Source organism: Sturnira hondurensis, unplaced genomic scaffold (genome assembly GCF_014824575.4).
Source record: "Sturnira hondurensis isolate 20B ecotype Veracruz unplaced genomic scaffold, ASM1482457v3 Scaffold0017436, whole genome shotgun sequence".
Lineage (NCBI taxonomy): Eukaryota > Metazoa > Chordata > Mammalia > Chiroptera > Phyllostomidae > Sturnira > Sturnira hondurensis.
In genome coordinates, this window is record NW_028090067.1 from 16,694,841 (window position 1) to 16,716,521 (window position 21,681).

Sequence of the window (21,681 nt, forward strand, 5' to 3'; positions counted from 1 at the left end):
CTTGGGATCACAAGGCTTGGTGTGTGGAAAAAGCCCAGATCTGAGCCTGGGGCGGTGGGACTCCCAAATCCCTGTTCTTTCCAGTCTCCACTCTCTACCCACCCCAAAGCCCCGCGGTGAGAGATGACTAAGACCCTGCTCCTTCCCTTGGTGGTGGGGGATGGGGTGGAGCCACAGACCCATCCAGTGCACTGGTCAGAGTTACCTCACTGCCCTGGCAGCTGGCAGACAGCCAGCGGGAGGCTGATTCATCTCCGCAGGACAGGCCTCGGGGTTGGGGTCCCCACCGAAGCAAAACAGTGGAGAATGATTCCAGGCCTGAAACCTAATGCCCTGCCAAACAGGACGTGGGTCCTTCCCCTAGGAGTACAACACACCAACACCCAAATCAGGGAAGGCCCAGGGCCCCAGGGGGGCGGGGCGATCCCTGAGCACAGAGGGTCAGAACCCCGCGGGACAAGTGGTCAGGCTCCATACACCATGGAGTCTCCCTGGCAGGCTGTGGGGCCGGGGAATGTCAGCCTGGAGGTCAGGGGCGTTTTGGAGTGGTGAGATAGGGTGAAGGACGCTGGTGGCCTTTTGGGGGTGCATTGGAGTCTGCAGGGGAACTGCCTGAGTGGCCTGAGGTGGCGGGGTGGGGGGGAGTCTCCCAAAGTTTCAGGCCAGGGTAGCTAGGTGGGTTTAGCGATATCCATGTGGGGAATTTGCTGGGTTTTAGGCCAAAGAGCGAGAAGGATTCAGGATGGGAGGAAGAAAGAGAGTTCCTGGTGGGCTACGTGGTGGAGGCGGTGGGGTGGAGGAAGTCATGTGGGGAAGGGTTAGTTGGCAGTGGGTGAGGGGTTCAGGGTCCGCCCTAGAGTTCCCTGAGAAGCCACCGTGTGGAAGCTGTGACTGGGGATCACCGAGGGGTGCCGGGCCGGTGGGGGTGGGGGTCCGCGTCTGGGGGCGGAGTCGCCGCTGGGTGGGGCGCCAGGCCACCGCCCCCTCCCCGATCCCGGGCGGCGGCGGGCGGGGACCGAGGCGCCCGCGGCCGGCCCACAGCCAGGGGAAAGGGAGGCGGTGAGTAGGCGGCGGCCGGCCGGGCTGGTCCGGGCAGGTCCGGGCGGGGAGCACGCTGCCGGGCCGGGACCCCGCGCCGCAGCCCGAGCGAGTACCCCAGGCCGCGGCCCCGCCTCCTGCCCGCCCCGCGACAGCCGGTCGGCGCCGGGAGTTCGGAGCAGCGCCGGGCAGGGCCGCGCCGAAGCCGCCGCCGGTACTCGGCCTGAGGTGGGCCCGAGGGTGAAGCCCGAGCCGGGCAGCGCCCGAAGCCGGGCGGCGCCCCGCGCGGCTCATGGCGGGGCCGCGGGGCGCGCTGCTGGCCTGGTGCCGCCGCCAGTGCGAGGGCTACCGCGGCGTGGACATCCGCAACCTGAGCAGCTCCTTCCGGGATGGCCTGGCCTTCTGCGCCATCCTGCACCGGCACCGGCCCGACCTGCTGTGAGTGCCGGGAGGGCGGGGGAGCGGAGCGGGGCGGCGCGGCTCGGGCTGGGGACCCCCGCCCCTCTCAGTGACGCGGGGCCCGGTAGGTGGCAGGCGCCGCCCCCCGGAGACCCGGACTCCGACCCTACCCACAAGCCCTGATGCCTGTAGGGTCACGGAGACCCCAGCCTGGGGCCCAATCCTGCCTCAGGAGGCCTCTGACCCCGCCCACTGGGACCCTGACTCGGCCAGTGCGCGGGCACCTCCTTGGCCGGGGGGTAAGGGGGTGGGAGTAGCCACGCCCACAAGGCACCGATTTCCGCCCGAGGGACTCAAACGCCCCCCGCCCCCCGCCCCACTCCGCCCCACGCTCTGTGAAGGGGCACCAAGCCCTCTTTGACACCTGGGACTTCCCCGCACTAAACTGTGCTCGGGCACACGGACACACTGAGCACCCCCACCTGGCGAGGCGGTGAGGCCTCTTCCCTCTGTGAAGGGCCCCCTTGTTCTGAGTACAGTGAACCTCGCTTCTCTGATTTCCCCACGTGATCTTGTCTCCTGGGCGCTAGTGCCTGGCTCAGAGGAGACCCTAGGTTAACGGTGCTGGGACGAATGGATGTGAAGCCCCCCCCCCCCCCCCCCCCCCCCCCCCCCCCNCCCCCCCCCCCCCCCCCCCCCCCCGTAACGCCCATCAGGACACAGACCTGCCTCCCTGGGCGTGCGCCCCCAGGGTCCTGTGGTCCTCAGTGGGGCAGGAAGGCCAAGTGAAGACTCATAGTGTCTGATATGACAGCCACCATTGGGCTGCTCCAGGGTATGAAATGCCCCCTCTTGTCCCCAGCTGCCCAGAGAGGTTCTCATGGGGAACTTGATTCAGACCCCGGAGCAGCTCCCTCTGCCTTGGGCCCTGGCACCTCTGCCATCCATCCCTCCATTCATTCATAAAAGCAACGAGCGAAAGTTTCTCAGTGCCCACCATTCCTTGTGCCCACAGCATGGGACCCTGAGCCTGCAGGGCCTGGGGTCTCTGTTCTATGTACAGACCGGCCTCCCCAGAGATGGGCCCGGAGGGCTTTGAGGAAGGAGGCAAAGGATGCCCTCAAGGATTCGATGGCACAGGGCCCTTTGCTTACTCTGAGCCACGTGGTACGATGTCTGTGGGTGCTGGGTTGGGCCGTGGAGGAGTTTTAGGGGTGTCAATGTAGCAGTGAACAAGATGAAGTGCAGACAGACATGGTCATGCCCCGTCTGCTGTGGGCACTAATAGAGGTGGGGGAAGGGCTCAGGAGTGGCGGCTTGAAGGTTGGAGAAGGGCAAGCAGAAAGGAGTGGAGGGCTGGAGGGCTCTGCTGTTTGGCTGAGGGGCAGGTTGTGGGGGGGGGGTGGAAGGCAGGGGACAGGGCCAGTGTGTGAAGGGACTTGGGTATCAAATAAGCCACTTGGCGGACCTGAGCCTGCCACCATTGAAGTGCAGGCTGCTGGGTGTAGGGTCTGAGCCTCCATGCCCCAGGGGCGTCATCACCTGGGGACATCACTGGATCCTGCCAGGCATCAGTTCCCTCATCTGCAAAGTGGTTTGAAGGGCTGTTGTGAGGGTTAAATGAGGCAATGAGCATTCAGTTAGCATCAGTTAGCAGCGGGGTGATGACAAAAGTGTCTTCATCTATTCAACAAGTACTTACAGAGTCGCTGCTCGGCAGTGGGCTCTGTGCCTGGTAATGGAGGTAACCAGCCAGCAGAGAGACCAGCCGCACACAGCGCCCCACGCTGTGGTAGTGACATGTGGGAGCAGGGATGGACCCTCCGTGTGGGCAGTGCTGCCGCAGAGGGACGGGCTGGGGAGGCCTCCCAGATGTCTCCTCGTCTTCAAGGAGACACCATGTGGGTTTCATTTTCTTTTTGAGCCTCATCTTTGTGCCCTTCATCTCTGTGCCCTTCATCTCTCTCAGAGCCAAATAGAACTTACCAGGCTCTGAAACTCTCGGAAAATCTCTGCTACTAAAGCCAGATTCATGAGGAGGAAGAATTGTAGTGTCTTGGGGGCCTTTACAGCTTTCACACTGTTTCCAACCTTTATTCACCGAATAAGCATTTACTGAGTGCCTCCTAAATGCCAGGAACCAGGCAGGGCGTCTGGGCCACAGGGTGAGAGCAACGTGTAACCCCAGCCTTCCAGGGACACTGTTGGGGAGACCAAGACAAATGGCGGGACCAGTTGCCTTGCCCCATTCAGTCTGGGAACGTCTTTGTCTGGGGCCGATGCAGGTGTCCCCTCGCCCCTTTCAGAGAGTCATGGACAAGGGGCCTGAGGTTGAGGAGGTTCTGTAGGTCGCTGAGTGTCCTGCTCTTAGATAATGGCAAAGCAAGGGGAGTTAGGGACCCAGCTGAAGGGAGGAATTAGTGGCCTGGCACTGACAAAAGGGGACCCAAGCTCATGCAGCCACCTCCCTCTCTGCAGTCCACCTCCCGGCCACTTCTCCCAGGGTTCTCGGTTCACCCTACCTGGACTCAGTGAGGAGGGGCGTGCTCACCCTCTCCCTTATCTGGGAGGCCTGCCCTTCACCAAGCGCAGACTCCACCAGCCTTCCCCACCAGCCAGGGGGGTGGCACTAGAGCTTCCCCTCGTTCGTAGATAGGAAAATAAGGCTGCAAAGACTGCCGCCCTGTTCAAGGTCACTCAGCCCAGCCTGGGAAAGCGGGGTCTGGAATCCTGGCCTTGGAGGATGAGCTGTCTGCTCTGGCCTCTGGGCCCACTGCATGGGGCAGACAGGCTGCAGTTTTCAGCCATAGAAGGAGAGGCATTGTGTTGGGGGGAGGGGGGCCCCCAGGAGGCTTTGAGCAAGAAGATTGGGCTGCCTCCACCGGTTTCAGCCACGTTAGCAGCCTAAAGGAGGGGCGGGGGATAAATAAAGCCAGCAGGCTGGCCAGCTGTCCCTTCCCTGGGTCCCCCAGGCAGCCCTGCTGCCTCTCACCTGTCCCAGCTTAGAAGCTGAGAAAGCCTTCATTGCCCCCCCAAGAGAAGGCATCCTGAGGAGTGGCCCAGGCAGGGCAGCCCATGTTCAGAGGCTGCCGGCAACTCTGGACTCTGTGTGGTTTCCAGGCTAGTCCAAACCTGTTCTGCCCCAGTAAAAAAAACATTCATCTTTGGGCCGCATTGGGGTTGTGCACGTTGGTGAGGCTTCTCCAGGTCTGAGACGTGCGGTAGAAGGACATGGAATGTGGATTCCCGGGCCTGGCTGTTTCCCCTCTCTGGGCCTCAGTGTTCTCGTCTGTAACATGGGGCGAATGCCTGGCAGAGAGAGTTTAAAATAATGTAAATTCAAGATGGGAGCTCAGCACATGCCAGCATGAGGTCCTCGTTCCTCAGATGTCCCTGTTTTTATAAGCATTTGCCTTTGTCTCAGTTTTATCTTTGCTACTGACTCAGGCTATGGCTTCCCGGGGAAGGGTGTCTGGATTCGCAGCCAGCTGAGGGATCTTAAGCCTGAAAGCTTGGACTTGAGCCCTATGGCTTCCAAGTGCTTTGCAGCCTATGCTTAGAGGCCTCTGGGGGCCCTGAGCTCATCCTGTGCCCCTACTGGGCAGGCCCATCACTGCAAACTGTGTGCTTGGTGCCTCAGTTTCCTCCCTGACAGCTGGCAGACCCCTCCCCTTAGGACAATCCTCTCCACCTGACCACTTTGGACTCTCGCCCTTGCCTGGGGCCACGTCCTCCATGCACCTCCTCCCCTTTGCCTCTTGCAGAGATTTTGACTCACTTTCCAAGGACAACGTGTTCGAGAATAACCGTTTGGTGAGTCCTGGACAGACGGAAGCCCAAGGGGCTGTGTATGGGGGTTGGGGGATGGGCAGGGTTGCTCCTTTCCCTATCCCCTGCTTCCCTCTGGCCCACTTTTCCCTGGAGCACCTCTCCTTCTCCAGGTCATCCTGGGGGGTCAGAGCTGAGGGTTGCCCACAGTCACCCCTGTCCTTGACCCCTCATCCCTTAGAGGGGAGTTAAGCTGGGCCTCAGCTGAGGGGTGCCCACTGACCCTGCCTCCTCCCCCCCTTCCTGCTGTGGCTGCTCTTTGCCCCAACCCCAGGCCTTTGAAGTGGCGGAGAAGAAGCTGGGCATCCCTGCTCTCCTGGACCCCAGTGACATGGTCTCCACGAGTGTGCCTGACTGCCTCAGCATCATGACCTACGTGTCCCAGTATTACAACCACTTCGCCAGCCCTGACCAAGGTGAGAGCGGGCCAGGCCTTCAGAGAGACTGGCCCTGGGGCTGGGGCTGGGGACGGGTGGTCCTCTCCTGAGCTGCAAACTGCCAGCTGGCGAGGCAGCATGCCATTCATACACTGGATCATTCATTCACTCATTGAGATGCTCTTTATTGAGGGAAACAGCGCTGTGCGAGGGTGTAGCAGTGAACGGGTCGCTGCTCTCCTGGAGCACCCAGTCTTGTTGGGGCCGGGGAGGGGGGGGACAGACAGTGAACACAGCCGCCCGCAACAGAGCAAAATAACATGAGGGAGACAAAGTGGAGCAGGTACCCGCTGTCTGTGAGTTCACCGCTCTGCACCCGCCCTCACTTCCTGTTTGCAGACACTTCCCTGGGGTTTTCCTCCAGTGGGAAGGGCCCTGTGCAGCCGTGGTGCAGTGTCTTCCCTAGAGGCGACCTTCAAGGCCTGAGAACCAAGAGAGAGGCTGGGGAGTTCGGGGCGGGGGGTCCCTGAGTACTAGGGTACTTCTCTGCTGAGTCTAGTCCCTGGGGGCTGCACAGTCTCCTGACTGCAGAACCCCCATGCGGAAATCTCCTGGGTGCAACTAGGCCTCTCCTGTAGAGAAGCAGACCCAGACAGGGGAGGCACGGAGCTCAAGGTCACACAGCAGGAAAGCAGAAAGGCTTGGAGAAGGCAGTGCCCTGACTCCTGCTCCGGGTCCTGCTGCCCTCGGGTCCCGAGGAGGGGGGCCCCTTGCCCCTTCCCTGCCCCATTTCAGCCCAGTCTCTTGCCTCTCCGCGCGGACAGTCCCAGCCCATCTCTTTTAGTGTTCTATGAAGTCAGGTCTTTGTTTTCCTTTTTAAAAGTAAAACATGCTTATTGTCGGCAATTTAGAACACAAAAAAGCATAAAAATTCAAATAATCTGTTACTCCTCCTTCCTGGAGATATTGCTAGGGATTAATGTTATATTTGAAAAAAAATACCATTATATGTATTTTAATAGAAGTCCAATTAAAAGGATTTCTCAACCCCTGAGTCTTTGGTGAGGGGCAATAGGGTAGAAGTTAATAGAGTTGACTCAAACTTTTTTCTCTGCTGTTTACTATCTGGGTGACACTGGGCCGCCATGGCACCTCTCTGCCTCAGTTTCCCCTTTGCACTGGGGACAAGAATAGTGCCCATGTCACAGGGTTGATGTGAGGTGTAAAGGAGGAGGTATAAACCCGTGTCTGGCTCTTACTTAGGACTCAAGGTGAGTATTGTTATGATGTCTTTATTCCATTGGTTGGAGCTGAGCTTACCTAGAATCACAAGGGAGAGAGATAGAGAACAATGTAAAAAGTGATATAATTTCAGGAGAACCCAATAAAAAAACAAGATAAGGTAATGGGATGAAAATGGGAAGAGGAAGTGGCCACGACAGGTGAGTGGCCGGGGAGGGCCTCCTCGAGGAGGTGGCGTTTGAGCTCAGCCCGAGCAAGGAGAAGCGGGAGGCCATGTGAAGACCTGGGACGGAGTGTTCCTGGCAAGAGGGCAGCAGGGGTCTGTGTGCTTCAGTGGGTGAGGTGGGGGGAGGAGGGGACAGATGGGGCCATAGGGGCAGGGACTGGATTAGGCAGCTAGGCTTCCAAAGTTTTGGACCATGATCCATGGTAGGAAATAGAGTTCCCATCACAATCCAAGGTCACGCACATGTATGTAATTGAAACCAGTTTCAGGAAATGGCTCTTCCCCTTACCACACGTGATGTGCACAGAAATTTTCTCTTTCACCTTGTGAGGGAGCTGGTTGCGCTCTGCCCAGTGGATCCTAGGGTCCCTCCATGGGTTGTGACCTGGAGTTTGGTGAACGCTGTTCTAGACCATAGCCAGGAACTTGCGTTTTATTTTTAAAATTGTCATACAGTGAAATGGGTTTTTTGTTATACAGTTCTGTGAATTGGGGTGTTTTATTTTAATCACAAAGTAGGGGCTTAGTGAATATTCGCTGAAGGAACGAAAGAGTAGGGGGGCTGGAGGCAGCTGGGCAGGGTGGGTGGGTGGGTTTCAACTGGTTTGAGGGAGTGCAGGCAGCGTGCTGGGCCACAGCTGCCTCCCTGCTCGCAGGTGGGGCAGCTCCTGGTCGGCCCCAGGGAGCCAGCCCCCTGTCCTGAGCCTTGGGCTGGCACCATGTGGTCCCTTTCTTTTCTTCCCCTTCAAGGCCCTCACCCTGGTGGGAGGGGGTTTCCCCGTCCTGCCCCTCATGAGCGCCGTTAGTTCTGGGACCACCCCCTGTCGCGGAGGCATGCGCAAGGTGAAGTAGCCTGCATTTGGCTCTTAGCTTGGAAGTGGAGGTATCCTGTCCCCTGGCCTGTGAGGGCCGCCACGTTGCATTGGGATCAAAGGCGATGGCTTCAGAGCTCAAATCTTAGACCAGGTTGGGGCGGGCCTCTTGGGACTCCAGGCTCTCCACCTGCCTCAGGTCTCTTTCCTGTCTCTTGGCAGCTGGCGTCTCACCACCTGGAAAGGGCCTGGCACCCTCCACCCCGCCCTCTACTCCGCCGGAACCAGGAGATAGGGCTCAGGTAGGCAGGTGCCCGGGGTGGGCGGGTGGGGTGTGGGTGAAGAGGTCAGGTGGAGCGGGGACGACTGGTACTGTGGTGTTCGGATGGCGCTCGGTCCTTTTCCCACTGGCTTGGAAGTAGAGTCTCACAAGCCAGGACAGAGATTAGGGGCAGGACGTGCCGGGCCTGGGGAGGGGACATAAATCACAGCACTGACTCTGCCATCCCAGGCCTGACAGGATTTTCCCAGCAGTAGTATGACAAGTACTGGCCTTCGTTCCTGTTGAGACAGAGCTTGAGATTCCCCGGGTGATTCAGCCCCTAACAAGCCCTGGGAGGTCAGAATGAGCTGTCCTGATACGCAGATGAGAAAACACCCTCAGACAGGCTGGGTCACGTATCCAGTGTCTCTGAGCTGGGGAGTGGAGCCACACTGCCAGTCCCCTGCTCCAGGGTGCCTCGAGGGGTGACACCAGCCCTTCACGTTCGGACAGCACTTCGCAGTGCGCAGAGGGCTGGCCCACCTGCTCGAGTCTGCTACTTGCTGGAGCTCTCGGGGGACAGGGCACCTGGCCCAGGGCAGGTGCCAGTGAGCGGGTGCAGGACTGAGATAGGCAGGGATGCGGGATTCTGGTTTGCAGGTGGGAAGCCAAGGCCCAGGGCTGCCAGCAGCTTGCTCAAGGTCATGGTGCTTAGAAGTAGAAAATCTGGGATTTAAATCTGCTGAGGCTCTAGGAGGGGCAGAGAAAGGGGTCAGGTGTGCCTAAGAGGACAGTCACCCATGGGGGGCAACCTGCAGGGATGGGACACAGTAAAAGCCGAGAGGGGGTGGGGTCGTTCAGCCAGGTGCTACCTTTTTGGTGGCGTTGGCCCAGAAACTGGAAGTCAGGACTTCTGTTCCCTCCTGGCTCAGTGACCTTGCATAGGTCTATCACCCTCTGTGGCTTGAGTTTTCTCACCTGTGAGAAGGGGCCCAGTGGCCATGAGAGGGGGGAACAGGATGGCTGGTGACCACTCGCCCACCCCAACCTGCCCGCCCTGTCCCCTGCAGGGCGAGGAGCTCTCCTCAGGTCACCAGTTGGAGCAGGGTGCCCACCAGACACCCAGCAGCACCTGCGCGGCCTGCGGGAAGCATGTGCACCTGGTGCAGCGTTACCTGGCCGAGGGCAAGCTGTACCACCGGCACTGCTTCCGGTGAGTGGCTGTGGGAGCCTGGGGGCAGGGCCTTGACCCCAACCCCCCAACAGCAGGGAGGGAGCCTCTGTGGATTCTGTGCCGCCGCATGCTGGCACGTCTGGCCTGTCCCCATTTACTGAGCAGCAAACTGAGGCTTGGGGGAACTGCCCAGCCACACAGCTAGAGACGGAAACAGGGCTGGAGCAGGGTTCTGCCTCCTGTGCTGGCAAGCTGTGAGGCCAACTTCCCCGTGACGTTTAAGGGGTGCAGTTCGCTTTGAAAACTACCGGGGGCAGGGAGGATTTTTAAAAACTCCCAATAGCAATTTGCTTTCTGTGTGTGTGTGGCTCCCAGGGGAAGCCAGGTTCAAAGAAAATAGAGTAAGAGGCAAGGAACATACAAATAATGTAGAAAATACATGTTATAAAAAAGAAATCAGCCCTGGCTGGTGTAGCTCAGTGGATTGAGCGCGGGCCTGCGAACCACACGATCGTGGTTCAATTTCCAGTCGGCACGTGCCTGGGTTGCAGGCCAGTTCCCAGCAGGGGACACAGGAGAGGCAACCATACATTGATATTTCTCTCCCTCTCTCCTTCCCTTCCCCTCTAAAGATAAATAAATAAAATCTTAAAAAAAAGAAATTAGAAAATAAAATATTGAAGAGCCAGGGAACCGGTGACCAACAATTGCCACAGGCACCGGATCATGGTCACCGTACCCCCAGAGGTGGGGGGACCTTCACTTCCTCTTGCAGCACAAACCGAATGCATGTTGCACAGTTTCCTGACAGTTGCCCTTTCCCTTCCCTCTGGGAAGTCCAGGGCATCGAGACAGGATCCAGATGGGTAGGTGGGAGGAGGGGAAGTGGGTAGATCGTGTGGTGGGCCGGGCTGTCTGGCCACGGTGAATGCCCGTCCTGCCCTCCCTGGCAGGTGCCGGCAGTGCTCCAGCGCCCTGGTGCCCGGGGCTTACAGGAGCGGGCCTGAGGAGGGCACCTTCGTGTGTGCGGAGACCTGTGCCCGGCTGGGCCCGGGAGGGCGCTCAGGGGCCAAGCCCCAGTCCCCCCCACAGCCAAAGCAACAGCGAGAAGATGCAAAAGAAGCAGCAGAAGAAGCCAAGGATGTGGAAGGAAGCAGCCCCAGTGCAGCTGCAGTGGCTGAGGCCCGGCCCCAGGTGCCCACCAAGCCCTGCATGCCGGACCAACTGCAGGACCTGGCCAGCCCTCAGGCCGGCCGCCCCTTGCCCGCCCCCAGGAAAGCCTTGGAGAACACAGCCCAGACGCCCCCCACGCCCCGGCCCCGATCCAGCCTGCAGCCCGAGAACTTGGAGCCAGGTGGTGGTGGCGGCCTAGTGAATGGTGAGCAGGGTCCAGCTGGCTGGGGTGTGTCCGGTGCTTGAATGCACGTGCGCACTGGGAGGGCGGATGGGGCCACACTCTGTGCCTGTGTGTCCATGTGGGGACAGCTCTTTCTGAGGTGATCAGTTCACGCAGCAAGCTGTGACTGAAGCCTCGGTGCCATTTCTGCTCCCCATGCTGTGGGAGCAGCTCCGACAGACAGACATCCATAGACTGCGCCCCGGCTGCCCCGTGCGGTGGGCGTCGGGTGTTTGTGTGCCTTCCTGCTCTGTGCTTCGGCTTCGGGGTGTGTAGCAAGGGCACCCTTGTGTGCCTGTGTCCCGGCTGTGTCTGGGACTCTGTGTGTCTGGCCAGTTGGCACGCCCCAGGTGACCTCCCCTCCCATGCCCAGCTCTTGTACTTGTTTGTGTCTGGATGTCTGGTAGGGGACCACTCAGGGGCTGGGGGCAGGGGACAGGTTCGGGAGTGTCCCTGGTCAGGTGGGTCTGGGGGCTCTCTTCGGGCTTGTCAAAACTAGTGGGGACCCCTGCCCCAGCCCTCACTGTAGGACCTTCCCAGATGACCTCCCCAGCTCCCATGTGCTCGTGCAGACAAGGCTCCTGTAGCCCGAGACGAGCTGGGCGGCCCTCAGCATTGGGTTAGGGAAGGTGGTTTGGTTGGGAAAGACCCTGGGGGCTGGGGGTCGGGAGAGACCCCCCCTGGGCAGTCGAGTCCTGTTCTGAGCCCAGCCCTGAGCTGGGCACCAGGGACAGAGATGTGGTTCAGATGTGTTTGTGCCTTTGAGGCACTGCCAGTCTCCAGGGGGAGACAGGCACAGACCCGGGGTTTTGGTAGAACCAGAAGTCTGTGAAGTTGGGGGAGCAGAGGCTGCTGTGGGATTTCTGGGGGACCTTTGGGAGTCGGGAGGCTTGCAGGAGTTGGTGGCGCTGGGGCTGTGCCCGGACAGTGTTTCCTGCCCGTGCTGGGGAGGTGTCTGAGGGGCGCTCGGGTTCCTCGCTCTCAGCTGAAATGCATACAGAGCCTCAGATGCCCTGCCTTGTCCCCTTGACCTTCTCTACCTGTCCCCTCTGGTGCTTATCTAATCTCCCTGAGTCCTGGGGTGGGGAAGGCAAGCATGCGGGCGAGGTTGCCAGGGCCACCTGGTGTCCGTGACCTGCCGGGTAGGAAGGAAGGGCACTCCCTGGCAAGGCAGGCGTTCTGGCCGGGTCCCCTGGCCCACCGCTCTGCTGCCCAGCGCACAGCCGCCTGTCCCATGAGAGCCTGTCTCACTCTCCTTTCCTATCTAGGAAGGCTGCACGAGCCCCCCATCCCCAAGCCGAGAGGGACACCCAAGCTGTCAGAGAGGTATGCTGGCTCCGAGAGGCTTTTAGGGTCCTAGTGGTAGGAATGAGGGGCCCCTGGGGCCTGCTTGGGGCAGGATCAAGGCTTCCTGCAGGCCTGTGGGGTGCTCCACATTTCTGGGTGGGGAAGGAGTGTTGTGCTGCCTCCCCTTCCCCGAGGCTCCTGTGGGCAGCAGTGCCTGGTGGAGACAGCCACCTCTGGCATCCTTTACCTGCGGAGCCTCTGCTGCCTTTGTAACCTGGGAGGCCTAAGGCCTGGCTCATCGACTTGGGAGAAGTCGCAGCCAGGTATAGAAAAGCCCCGAACAGCTCAGCTGCATACCCAGCTCAGGTCTTTCGTCTGGGACACCGCATCCCAGGCAAGGACACCTGTTTCCCGCTGCTCTTTGGAGCTCTGCATCCCTGTGTGGCCTGGGAGGGAAGAGGTGGGCACTTGCATGTGCCAGGTGCTGTGCCCACTGGGTCCTTACAGTGACCTTGAGAGGTGATGGTTGTTATTGTCCCCATTTCACCAGTGGGAGACTGAGGCAGAGAGGCCAGGTGACTTTCTCAGTGTCACAGAGGGTGCCCCTGTGGGTCCTTTCCTGGGCCTGGTGAGGATGTGACTGTAAGTCTATTTCGGCCTTGGGCCCAGACAGGCCCCACCATGCCAGGGTTGGGAAAGGAGACAGGTGCAATTTCTCATTCTTCCTCTCAGAAGTGGACTTAGAACTGTCTAGAGAGAGAAGGATGCTGTCCCCCTTGCTTCCTAATGGTTTCTGCCTCTTCCTGCCACCCTCCAGGACTCCAGCCCCTAGGAAGGACCCTCCTTGGATCACGCTGGTACAGGCAGAACCCAAGAAGAAGCCAGCCCCACTGCCCCCGAGCAGCAGCCCCCGGCTACCAGGCCGGGCCGGCGGGCGGGTGGAGAATGGAGGCACGGAAGAGACGGCTCCGAGGAGCCCCGCAGAGGGTGGCCTAGAGCCCAAGCCCTACAACCCCTTTGAGGAGGAGGAGGAGGAGGTGGGGGAGCCCCCCGCTGCACCCAGCCCGGCCACTGGCTCCTCCCCCGCTGCACCCAGCCTGGCCACTGGCTCCGCCCAGGCCCTCCAGGAGTGCACACCCAAGTCCCTGCACCCCTGGTACGGCATCACTCCCACCAGCAGCCCCAAGACAAAGAAGCGCCTTGCCCCCCGAGCGCCTAGTGCATCCCCACTAGGTGAGTGCTGTCCAGAGGTCCTCCTGACAGTGGGAACCCCAGGGTCAGGGCGGGAGGGTGTGGGGTTCTATGGGATCCCTCCAGGCCAGGCACCGGGCATTTCACATGTGTCCTCTCATTGAACCTTGGAGCTGACCTGTGTGGTCAGTATCGCACCCCTCCTTTGCAGGTGGGGAAACTGAGGCACAGAGAGGATAAATGATTTGCCCAGGGTCTCACAGCCCTTAAGCACTGGAGAGGCCAGGCTCTAGACTCCATTCACTGAGCCTTCCATGACCCGCCTCACTGGCACGTTGTGAGAATTAACTGCGTTCTGCAGTGAAGCACTTAGCATCGGGCAGGTGGGAGAGCACGTGGCAGGGTCAGCCTGCACCCTGCCTGTCTAGTCACTGCCTCCGGTTGGTGATAGCCTCCGGCTTTGCCTGGCTCTCTGTGACTCAGCCCTTGTGACTTTGAGCTGTTATTTCCCTGGGTCTTTCTTCGGTCTCCTCACCTGGAAAGTGATAGTGGTGGGCTGGCTCCAGGGCACTGTGTCCCCTCCGCCCAGTGCTCGCTCTCATCAGGCACATGGTGTTCTTGGCGCTCACTGACTTGTAGTCTTCTCAGGCCCTGGCCCCAGGCACCTTCCCGCCACAGGTGCCTCCCAGACATCAGGGGAGCCCCTCAGACTGTGGGGCCGAGAGCATGTTGGAGATGATCAGAGGCAGGTGCTCTGGTGGCCTGGGGTCCCCACTCGGGCCCCTACCGGAGCCCCAGGACCCTCCAGCTGGGCTGAGTAGGGCGGGTGTGTGAGATACGGCAAGGGGATGCGCTCCGAGCCAGACACAGCTGGTTTCAGCTTCAGCCCTTGCTGGGGTCAGTGCCTTCTGTCTGAGTCTGTTGCCTTGTCTGGAAAACGAAGATGGTGATGCCTCCAGGCGTGGTATCGCCGCCCGCCTGAGGGCTGAAGTGGTGCAGGGCAGTGCCTGGCCCAGGGCTAGCCGCCGCCAGGGCTGCCTGCCCTCCCCGCCTCCTGCTGCCCTCCCGCCCTCCTGTGCTACTGGTCAGAGGCACAGCTGAGGCCAGCTTTGATTTTGGGTCCAATCAGATAAGGGAGGGGAAGTGAGAGGCGGATACTCTGGGCCCTGGCTTCCTCTGGACGGGGAAGGACATGGGCGGCCAAGGCCACCTGCAGATCTATTACAAGAGGACCATGCTAGGCGTGGCATCCACTCGCTCATCTGTCTGCACAGCTCTTCACGCCTCCCGCCTCTCACACTCGGAGCCGCCCTCGGCCACCCCGTCACCAGCCCTCAGTGTGGAGAGCCTGTCGTCCGAGGGCTCCAGCCAGACTGCCAGCGGGCAGCTCCTGGAGCCTCCAGTGGTGCCCAAGAGCTCCTCAGAGCCTGCAGTCCACGCCCCTGGCACCCCTGCGACCTCCGCCAGCCTCTCTGCCAACTCCTCGCTGTCCTCCTCTGGGGAGCTGGCGCAGCCCACCACGGGCCGTCTGCCTCAAGCCAGCCCTGGCCTTGCTCCCAGTGCTAAGGGCGGCTCGGGCCCCCAGCCAGCCAAGCCCTGCAGCGGCGCTACCCCTACCCCTCTCTTGTTGGTGGGAGATAAGACCCTCGTGCCTTCCCCTAGCGCCTCATCCCCACAGCTCCAGGTGAAGGTGAGTACCTTGCCCTTGCTAAAAGCTGTAAAGCTGCAGTCCTGCCTAGCACATGGGGTCTGGCCTCAGGGCAGGAATGTCCAGGGCCACTTACTTCCTGACTTACGTGGTCCCATCCCTCTGTCCATCCACCACTCCATTCACTGAGGCACAGGCCCGTCTGTGCACCAGTCTGTCTATCGGCCAGACTGCCCGTCCATCGCTGCTCCTGTCCTTTCGCCGGGCCCTCCATGCATCAGTGCATTCAGGCTCCTGTTTACCTGCCTGTCCCATGCACTTGCCGCATTGGGGTCCATTTACACAGCTACCACCTGCCCATCTGCACGCCCTAGTGTCCACTCTTCCATTCACCAAGGCCCCGTTTATGCCCAAGGCCCCCTCCCTGCATGCCCTCTCCTCTTGGAAATGGAGTGGGTGTGAGGTGACAGTCCTAGGGAGCTCATGACCTGTGTCGGCTGTTTGCACACTTGTTTCAGTCCCACATCCAGATCAGGGGTAACCGGGGGTCAAGATGTTCCTCTGGGCACCTCGTTCCTGAGGGGGCCTCTCTTGCAGCTGCACCCCTTTGGGCCACCAGGTTCTGATCATCCACAGAAAGGCATGGGGCTCTGGGCACACGAGGGGGCCAGCAGAGGAGAGGCAGGGAGGGGGTGCTCTTCTCCGTTTGCTGCCCAGGTGGGAGGTGGGGCCCGTGCTTTTGCCCTTCCTGACTGGGCCATGCTGGGCGAAGGGCTGCACCTCTCTGAGCCAGAGAGTCCCCTCTGGGGAAGGGGCGGTTCTGAGAACTGAACGAGCTGTGGAAGCTCTGTCTAGCCCTGAACTCCGTGTCCTGGCCGCTGTCCCCAGTGCTAGATGGCTGCCCTGTCCTCAAACAGATTCTCGCCCTCGCTGGGGCCCTTGGGAAGTGCATGACCCGGAGCCAGTCACTTAAGGTCTCTGAACTTGAGTCCCAGCTATAAATGGGCATCACAGTCCCACCGTGCAGAGCGGCTGGGAGAGTTAGATAAGGATGCTTCGAGTCCCTGGGCAGCCACTGTGCAGGGGCCGGGGTCAGGGGGGTGCGGGAAATGGGAGCCTGTGGTGGGTGACTGGGGGGTCAGGGCCTGAGTGCCAGGAGACCCCCTCTCTGCCCAGGCCCTCTGCCCCCTGTGCCCAAGGTCCTCAGGCAGCTGAGGTCTTGCCACTCTCTCCCCAGACTTACCCTCTGTTGTGTCTCCCTGCCTCTAGTCTTCCTGCAAGGAGAATCCTTTTAACCGGAAGGCATCACCCACAGCGTCCCCAGCCACAAAGAAAGCTACCAAGGGATCCAAGCCAGCCAGGCCACCTGCTCCAGGACACGGCTTCCCACTCATCAAGCGCAAGGTACCAGCTGGGAGTTTCCAGCCAGCCTGGGCCTGGTCACCGCCTCCCCTCGGGGCACTTTGAGGAGATGGGCTGCCAGGGCAGTTGCCCTCGGGTGTAGGAGAGGGGGCACTTGGGTGGCATCGCTGGAAGGTTCAAGCTGAAAGCAGGGGGATTTTGAGCAGATCAGCTGTGCTCAGGCGGGAGCAATGGGTGGTGCATTCACTTGTTGTAATAGTTCAGGGACCCAAACACTCACAGGTTATACTTCCAGTGAAATAGACTGGGGCATTCTCAAGTTTGTCTCCATAACAAGGTCACTCACACTGTGATACCATTTGTGGAGTGGCAAAGGAGGGGGCAGGGCTGCCACGAGAGGCAGGAGGTTGTGTCTCCCTCTGGGTGTGCCTGTCGGCGCCGGGGCCAGGGCACAGAGGGGTTGTGGATGTGCCACACCAACCCTTCCCCTCCCGGGGGTCTTACCTCTGCCCCCAGGGTGTGGGATAGAGCCCAGGCCCTGGGCCCGTGCTGGCCGCTGCCGGCTGGAGAAATGGGGACACTCCTGGCAGCAGACGGGCAGGAGGGGTGGTGACCTGGGCACTGTTGGGCAGGTCCAGGCTGACCAGTACATCCCTGAGGAGGACATCCATGGAGAGGTGGACACCATCGAGCGCCAGCTGGACGCCCTAGAGCTCCGAGGGGTTCTGCTGGAGGAGAAGCTGCGCAGCGGTGGGGACGGTTCGAGGGCTGCTGGGAGGGCCTGGCAGGGAGGCGGGGGTGGCCGAGCCTCCCTCACTTCGGGGAGCCTCCTCGGAGGGCAGGACCTGCAGCCAACCCTTGCCTCGGGGACCTCTGCCTTCCAGAGGGCCGTGAGGATGACATGCTGGTGGACTGGTTCAAGCTCATCCATGAGAAGCACCTGCTGGTGCGGCGGGAGTCCGAGCTCATCTACGTGTGAGTCCTCCTGCCCCCCGGCCCCTGCTCCCCTTCCTAGGAGCTGGATGACTTAGAATGGAGAGATTACCCTGTCTTCCTTCGCTTGTCACCGACAGCACAGGCCAGGGCAGCCTTGCATGGGGCTGAGTCAATAGGTGGCTATTCCCTCCCCACAGCTTCAAACAGCAGAACCTAGAGCAGCGCCAGGCCGACGTGGAGTATGAGCTTCGGTGCCTTCTCAACAAGCCGGGTGAGTCCTGCCGCACGCGCTCCCTGGGCACCTGGGGGCCCTGATGGGACAGGGGAGTGGACTCAGGTCCTCCCCTCCAGGCTGGGCTGTGGGCGGCAGAGCCCATGCGGACACGCAGACTCTGGAAACAGATGGCCTGGAGGTGCCGTCTGGTTGAACCGTGGAGGAAGTGTGCAGACACGTGATGTTGGAGGTAACCAGCTCACAGAGAGCACCAAGCTTGGGAGCACAGTGCCTGTGGCTGTGTCCTCTCCCAGAACACGAGGGACAGGTCCTGGGGGTGGTGGGGCTCAGAGCTCAGGGCCGTCCCCGTGAGGCGATGACAACAGACGCCTGTCCAGAGGCAGCTTTGGGCTCGTGGCCGTCAGGCCAGAGCATGGCAGGACCTGAGTGGCAGGGGGAGGGAAGGCAGAGGATTCCCTGTGCAGCTTGACTCAGAATGACTCTGGGAAGGAGGGGCAGGCCCCGCTGGCTGGCTCAGGATCGAGTGTGGGGCCAGGCAGTCTCGCACTTTGCTGCCAGTGTGCTGGGGGCAGGGGACAGGGAGGGAGGCAGCTTTCTCAGCTTTGCGGAGCCTCGGTGGCTTTGAGTGTAAGACAGGATGAAGGTGCCTGCCTTGCAGGGTGTTCTTGGGGTCAGGAGACAGTGGATGTGGAAGTGCTCCGTGGCCTCTGAGGGCTGATGGTTGTTAGGTGGCTGAGTTGGGGTCTGTGGTCACGACAAGGAGTGAGCCGCAGCTGCAGCTCGTTAATGTTCCAATATGCCACTCAGGTGACCTCGCTTCTCCTGCATGAGGACCCCTGGGGTCCTCTGTTCTTTCCCCACCCCTGCCCCACTCTGGCCAGCCCACCTTAGGAGGCTCTCATGAGGCCCAGCCCGAACCTTGCCTCGTGTAGGAAACCACCATGAACGATGAATGAAAGAGTGAATAAATGAATGAATGACAGCAGGAAGCCACCTGGTGTGTGCTGGGCTCTGTTCTCAGAACAGGTGCTGTGTTGGCCTCCCTGGGCCCCCTTAAAGGGTGGTGTGTTTGGTAGGCAGCCTAGTATCCTTGGTCTCATCTATGATAACCTTCATTTTTCCAAAAACTTGTAATCCCCACCCATCTGGGACCCTCCTTACTGTCCTCAAACTTAGTGCTTAGGTGTTGCTTCCTGGCTTCCGGGGAAGACAGGAGGGCGTTCCTGCCACTCACCCCCAGCTTTTCCCCTGGGCAGAAAAAGACTGGACTGAGGACGATCGGGGCCGGGAGAAGGTGCTGATGAAGGAGATTGTGACCCTCATCGAGCAGCGCAATGCCATCGTCAACTGCCTGGATGAGGACCGGCAGAGGTGACAGGCCGGGGACAGGGGCTCCCCTGGGGACCCCTTGCAGGGCGGGCCCAGAGCGGGCCAGGCCAGCCCTGCCCTCCCTGCCTGCGATCCCAGGGCACCCTTGTTCAGCCGCTGTGGAGTCGGAGGCTGGGCGGGACCGAGAGCTTTTCTGGCCCTTCCTCCTGTGGGACCTTTAGCTTTCCTTTCCCATTTCAGGGAGGAAGAGGAAGATAAGATGTTGGAAGCCATGATCAAGAAGAAAGGTGAGGCTGCCCTGGGGCGCCGGCCCATTTGAACTCCTGGAGGGTGGGGGCAGGTTGCAGGGAGGGTTGGAGTGGGTGCTATGGCCTGGCATGTGCCAGCTCCCAGCCGCTGTTTTGTTGGGGAGGCCATGTGCAGCGAGGCAGGCCAGCCCGTAGCCAGGAAGCCCGAGGCCTGGACTTGGGGGATGGGGTGGGTGCCCCGGTGCCCCGGGAGGCCTGAGGTGCCAGTGAGCATTTTCTCAGCGAGGTTTGCCGTAAGCTCTGCACTCCTCGGGATGGCGTGCAGCTGGTCCCAGAAGAGCCTGTGCATGCAACGAGCAGGACCCGCCAGGACTAAGGCCGTGCAGGGTTGGTTGAGAGAGCAGCGGGCTGGGAGTCAGAGTCTGGGCGTAGCTTCGGTTCCACCCGTGACTCAGGCTGTGGCCTGTGGTTAGGGTTGGCCTCCAGTCAGGCTGCCAGGGGTGCAGTCCCGGTGGCTGCTGGTGCGTCCTCATGGGAGTCAGCCACTTCACCCCTCTAGGCCTGACTCACCCCGTCTGCAGAGTGGGGGTGGTGAGGCCCCGCCTCCCAGGTGTGTGCAGAGGACTACTGGCATGATGTGTGTAAAGCACTTCACCAGGGCCTGGCACTTATAAAGGGCTCAGTGGGTGTTGGTCTGTTCTGCACCCATGTTCTCCTCGTCTGCACAGTTAGGCTCCTGGAGAGAGGGTTTCCGAGGTTTCTCCTAGCCCCGACAGTCGGTGTTCGTACTGCAGCCCACAGGGCTGTGCGCACCAGCCTGGGGAATGAGACTGTTCCAGATAGATGTATGCCGTGCCTCAGAGCTCCCAGGCTGTTCTCCCGTTCCTTTATCTCAGATCCTTGTCAAAACCCTGGGAGAGGGTGTGGTTCCTGTCCTACAGGCGAAGAGCCGAGGACTGGAGAGACGCAGCGGCCTGTGCAGGCCCAGGGGGAGTTGGTGGAGCTGCCCCTGCGGCCTGGCGCTCCCATGCCTCCGTCACTGCCCCGGCCTGCCCCGAGGGACCCCCTCCCCGATGTCGTTGAGACCGCTTTCCCTCCTGCAGAGTTCCAGAAGGAGGCTGAATCCGAGAGCAGGAAGAAGGGGAAGTTCAAGACCATGAAGGTGCTGAAGCTGCTAGGAAACAAGCGTGACACCAAGAGCAAGTCCCCGGGGGACAAGAGCTAACAGCAAGGGGACTTCCACCACCCCTTCCTGGCTCAGCCCTGTCACTCGGATTCTGATGACTCCAGATGCTGTGATGGCCCCAACAAGCCAGCGGGGCCTGGGTCCACGGAGCGGCATGGCCGAGGGCGCCTGCCCCTTGTCCCGCCCTGCGCCTGCTGTGACGGGCAGCTCCTTGTTCCTCCTTCCCTTGGTCACGTCCAGATGGGATTCTTGGCTGCCAAAGTCCTGAACCGAGGGTCCTTCCACCACGGGGTCTGCCATGGGTCTCCTGCCTCTAGGGTCCTGCGCCTCTTGGCGGGCCACAGGCGGGGCTCGGTTGCCCCAGCTGCTTCCTGCCCCGGCCCCAGCCCCAAGTCCATCTTCCTGTCCTGGGCTGGCTGCCCTGGGTCTGTCTCTCCTTGCTCAGGAGCTGTATCCATGGCGCCTCTGAGTTTGTTCAGTGACTGCGCCCTCAGACACGAACACGCACGATGGACAAAACCGCTCCCTCTCTCCAAGTTCTAGGAGGCACTTCCCTTGCTGTGGAGGGAACCTCCCCGGGGCGGCCCTGGGGAAGGCGGTGTCCTAGTGCTGAGCCTCCCAGCAGGGGTCTCTGGTCCCTTATCTACTGAGTGGGTATGCTTCATGTAGGTGCTAACCCTGGTTCTCCAACACGCTGTAGTCTGCCGCCTCGCTGAGTGCCCCCGGGGGATGGCAGCCGCTCCTGTGTGTGGTCATCACCAGTCTGTCTCCTCACACTCCTGCTCGTTCTTTCTGGAGACTCATTCCACCAAAGGGCTGATGGCCACACCCACTGGGGGGAGCTGGTGGGGACAATGCCTTTTCCCCAGGGACTGTGCCCAGCAGCTCTGGGTTGAAACACTGTTGCTATAAGCTATTTGGGGGGCACCCGAGGGCCCCCTGCCCTCAGCACACTTCTGGGGGAAGATCGCACTGAGTGAACTTGTGGGGGTTTGCCTTGCCCACAGTAAACGGAGACCACCTCATTGCTGGGGCCCTGCAGACTTGGGGTGCTTTTCCCTGGCCAGGCCTGCCTTCTCTCCTGCCCCCACTGCTCCTCAGGGCCAGGCATCTCTGCTGGCCCAGGTGGGCACGTAGGGCTGCCCACCAGCGGAGCCCCTGGCCCCCTGCCTGCCATTGGGCTCCCTTGCTCCACAGGGAGAGGGGGCTCCTGCCCCAGCAGCACCTGGTGGCCTCCTTCCAAATGTGCCTGTTGACCTGGAGCCGGCGTCACCGACTCGAGGACCTTTCAGGGGCTGGGGTGCATGGACCAGGCTGAGTGGAAGCTGAGGGACGGCTCCATGAGGCTGTTTTGGTGTCAAGAGGCTGGGGTGGCAGGGTCTGGGGTGCCCTGGGGTGTGCCTATGCTACTACTAAAGGGGGGTGTCCTTCCTCAAGTTGGCTGCAGCCTGTGGGAGTGTGGCCCTGCATCGTGTCTTCCCATTTTAAAAAGAAGCTAGAAATCC

At 60.8% G+C, this 21,681-nt stretch overlaps 1 protein-coding gene across 3 annotated transcripts; it reads left to right on the top strand.

Annotated features, from left to right (window-relative positions):
- The first annotated feature begins 1,001 nt into the window (after positions 1-1,001).
- MICALL1 (MICAL like 1) lies at positions 1,002-21,217 on the top strand. Of its 3 annotated transcripts, none has more exons than XM_037067940.1 (17): positions 1,002-1,476; positions 5,202-5,250; positions 5,540-5,681; positions 8,145-8,224; positions 9,255-9,397; positions 10,104-10,224; positions 10,313-10,736; positions 12,023-12,080; positions 12,859-13,274; positions 14,507-14,922; positions 16,150-16,284; positions 16,875-17,001; positions 17,127-17,217; positions 17,376-17,449; positions 18,670-18,784; positions 18,983-19,029; positions 20,094-21,217. In XM_037067940.1, exons 1-17 carry the CDS (start codon positions 1,331-1,333, stop codon positions 20,213-20,215), a joined length of 2,706 nt encoding a protein of 901 aa, XP_036923835.1. In that variant the 5' UTR covers positions 1,002-1,330; the 3' UTR covers positions 20,216-21,217. The 3 variants fall into 3 exon arrangements, with proteins under 3 accessions (XP_036923835.1, XP_036923836.1, XP_036923837.1); XM_037067941.1 differs by having other exon boundaries at positions 10,134-10,224; XM_037067942.1 differs by lacking the exon at positions 10,104-10,224 and having other exon boundaries at positions 1,004-1,476; positions 10,312-10,736.
- Positions 21,218-21,681: the final 464 nt, after the last annotated feature.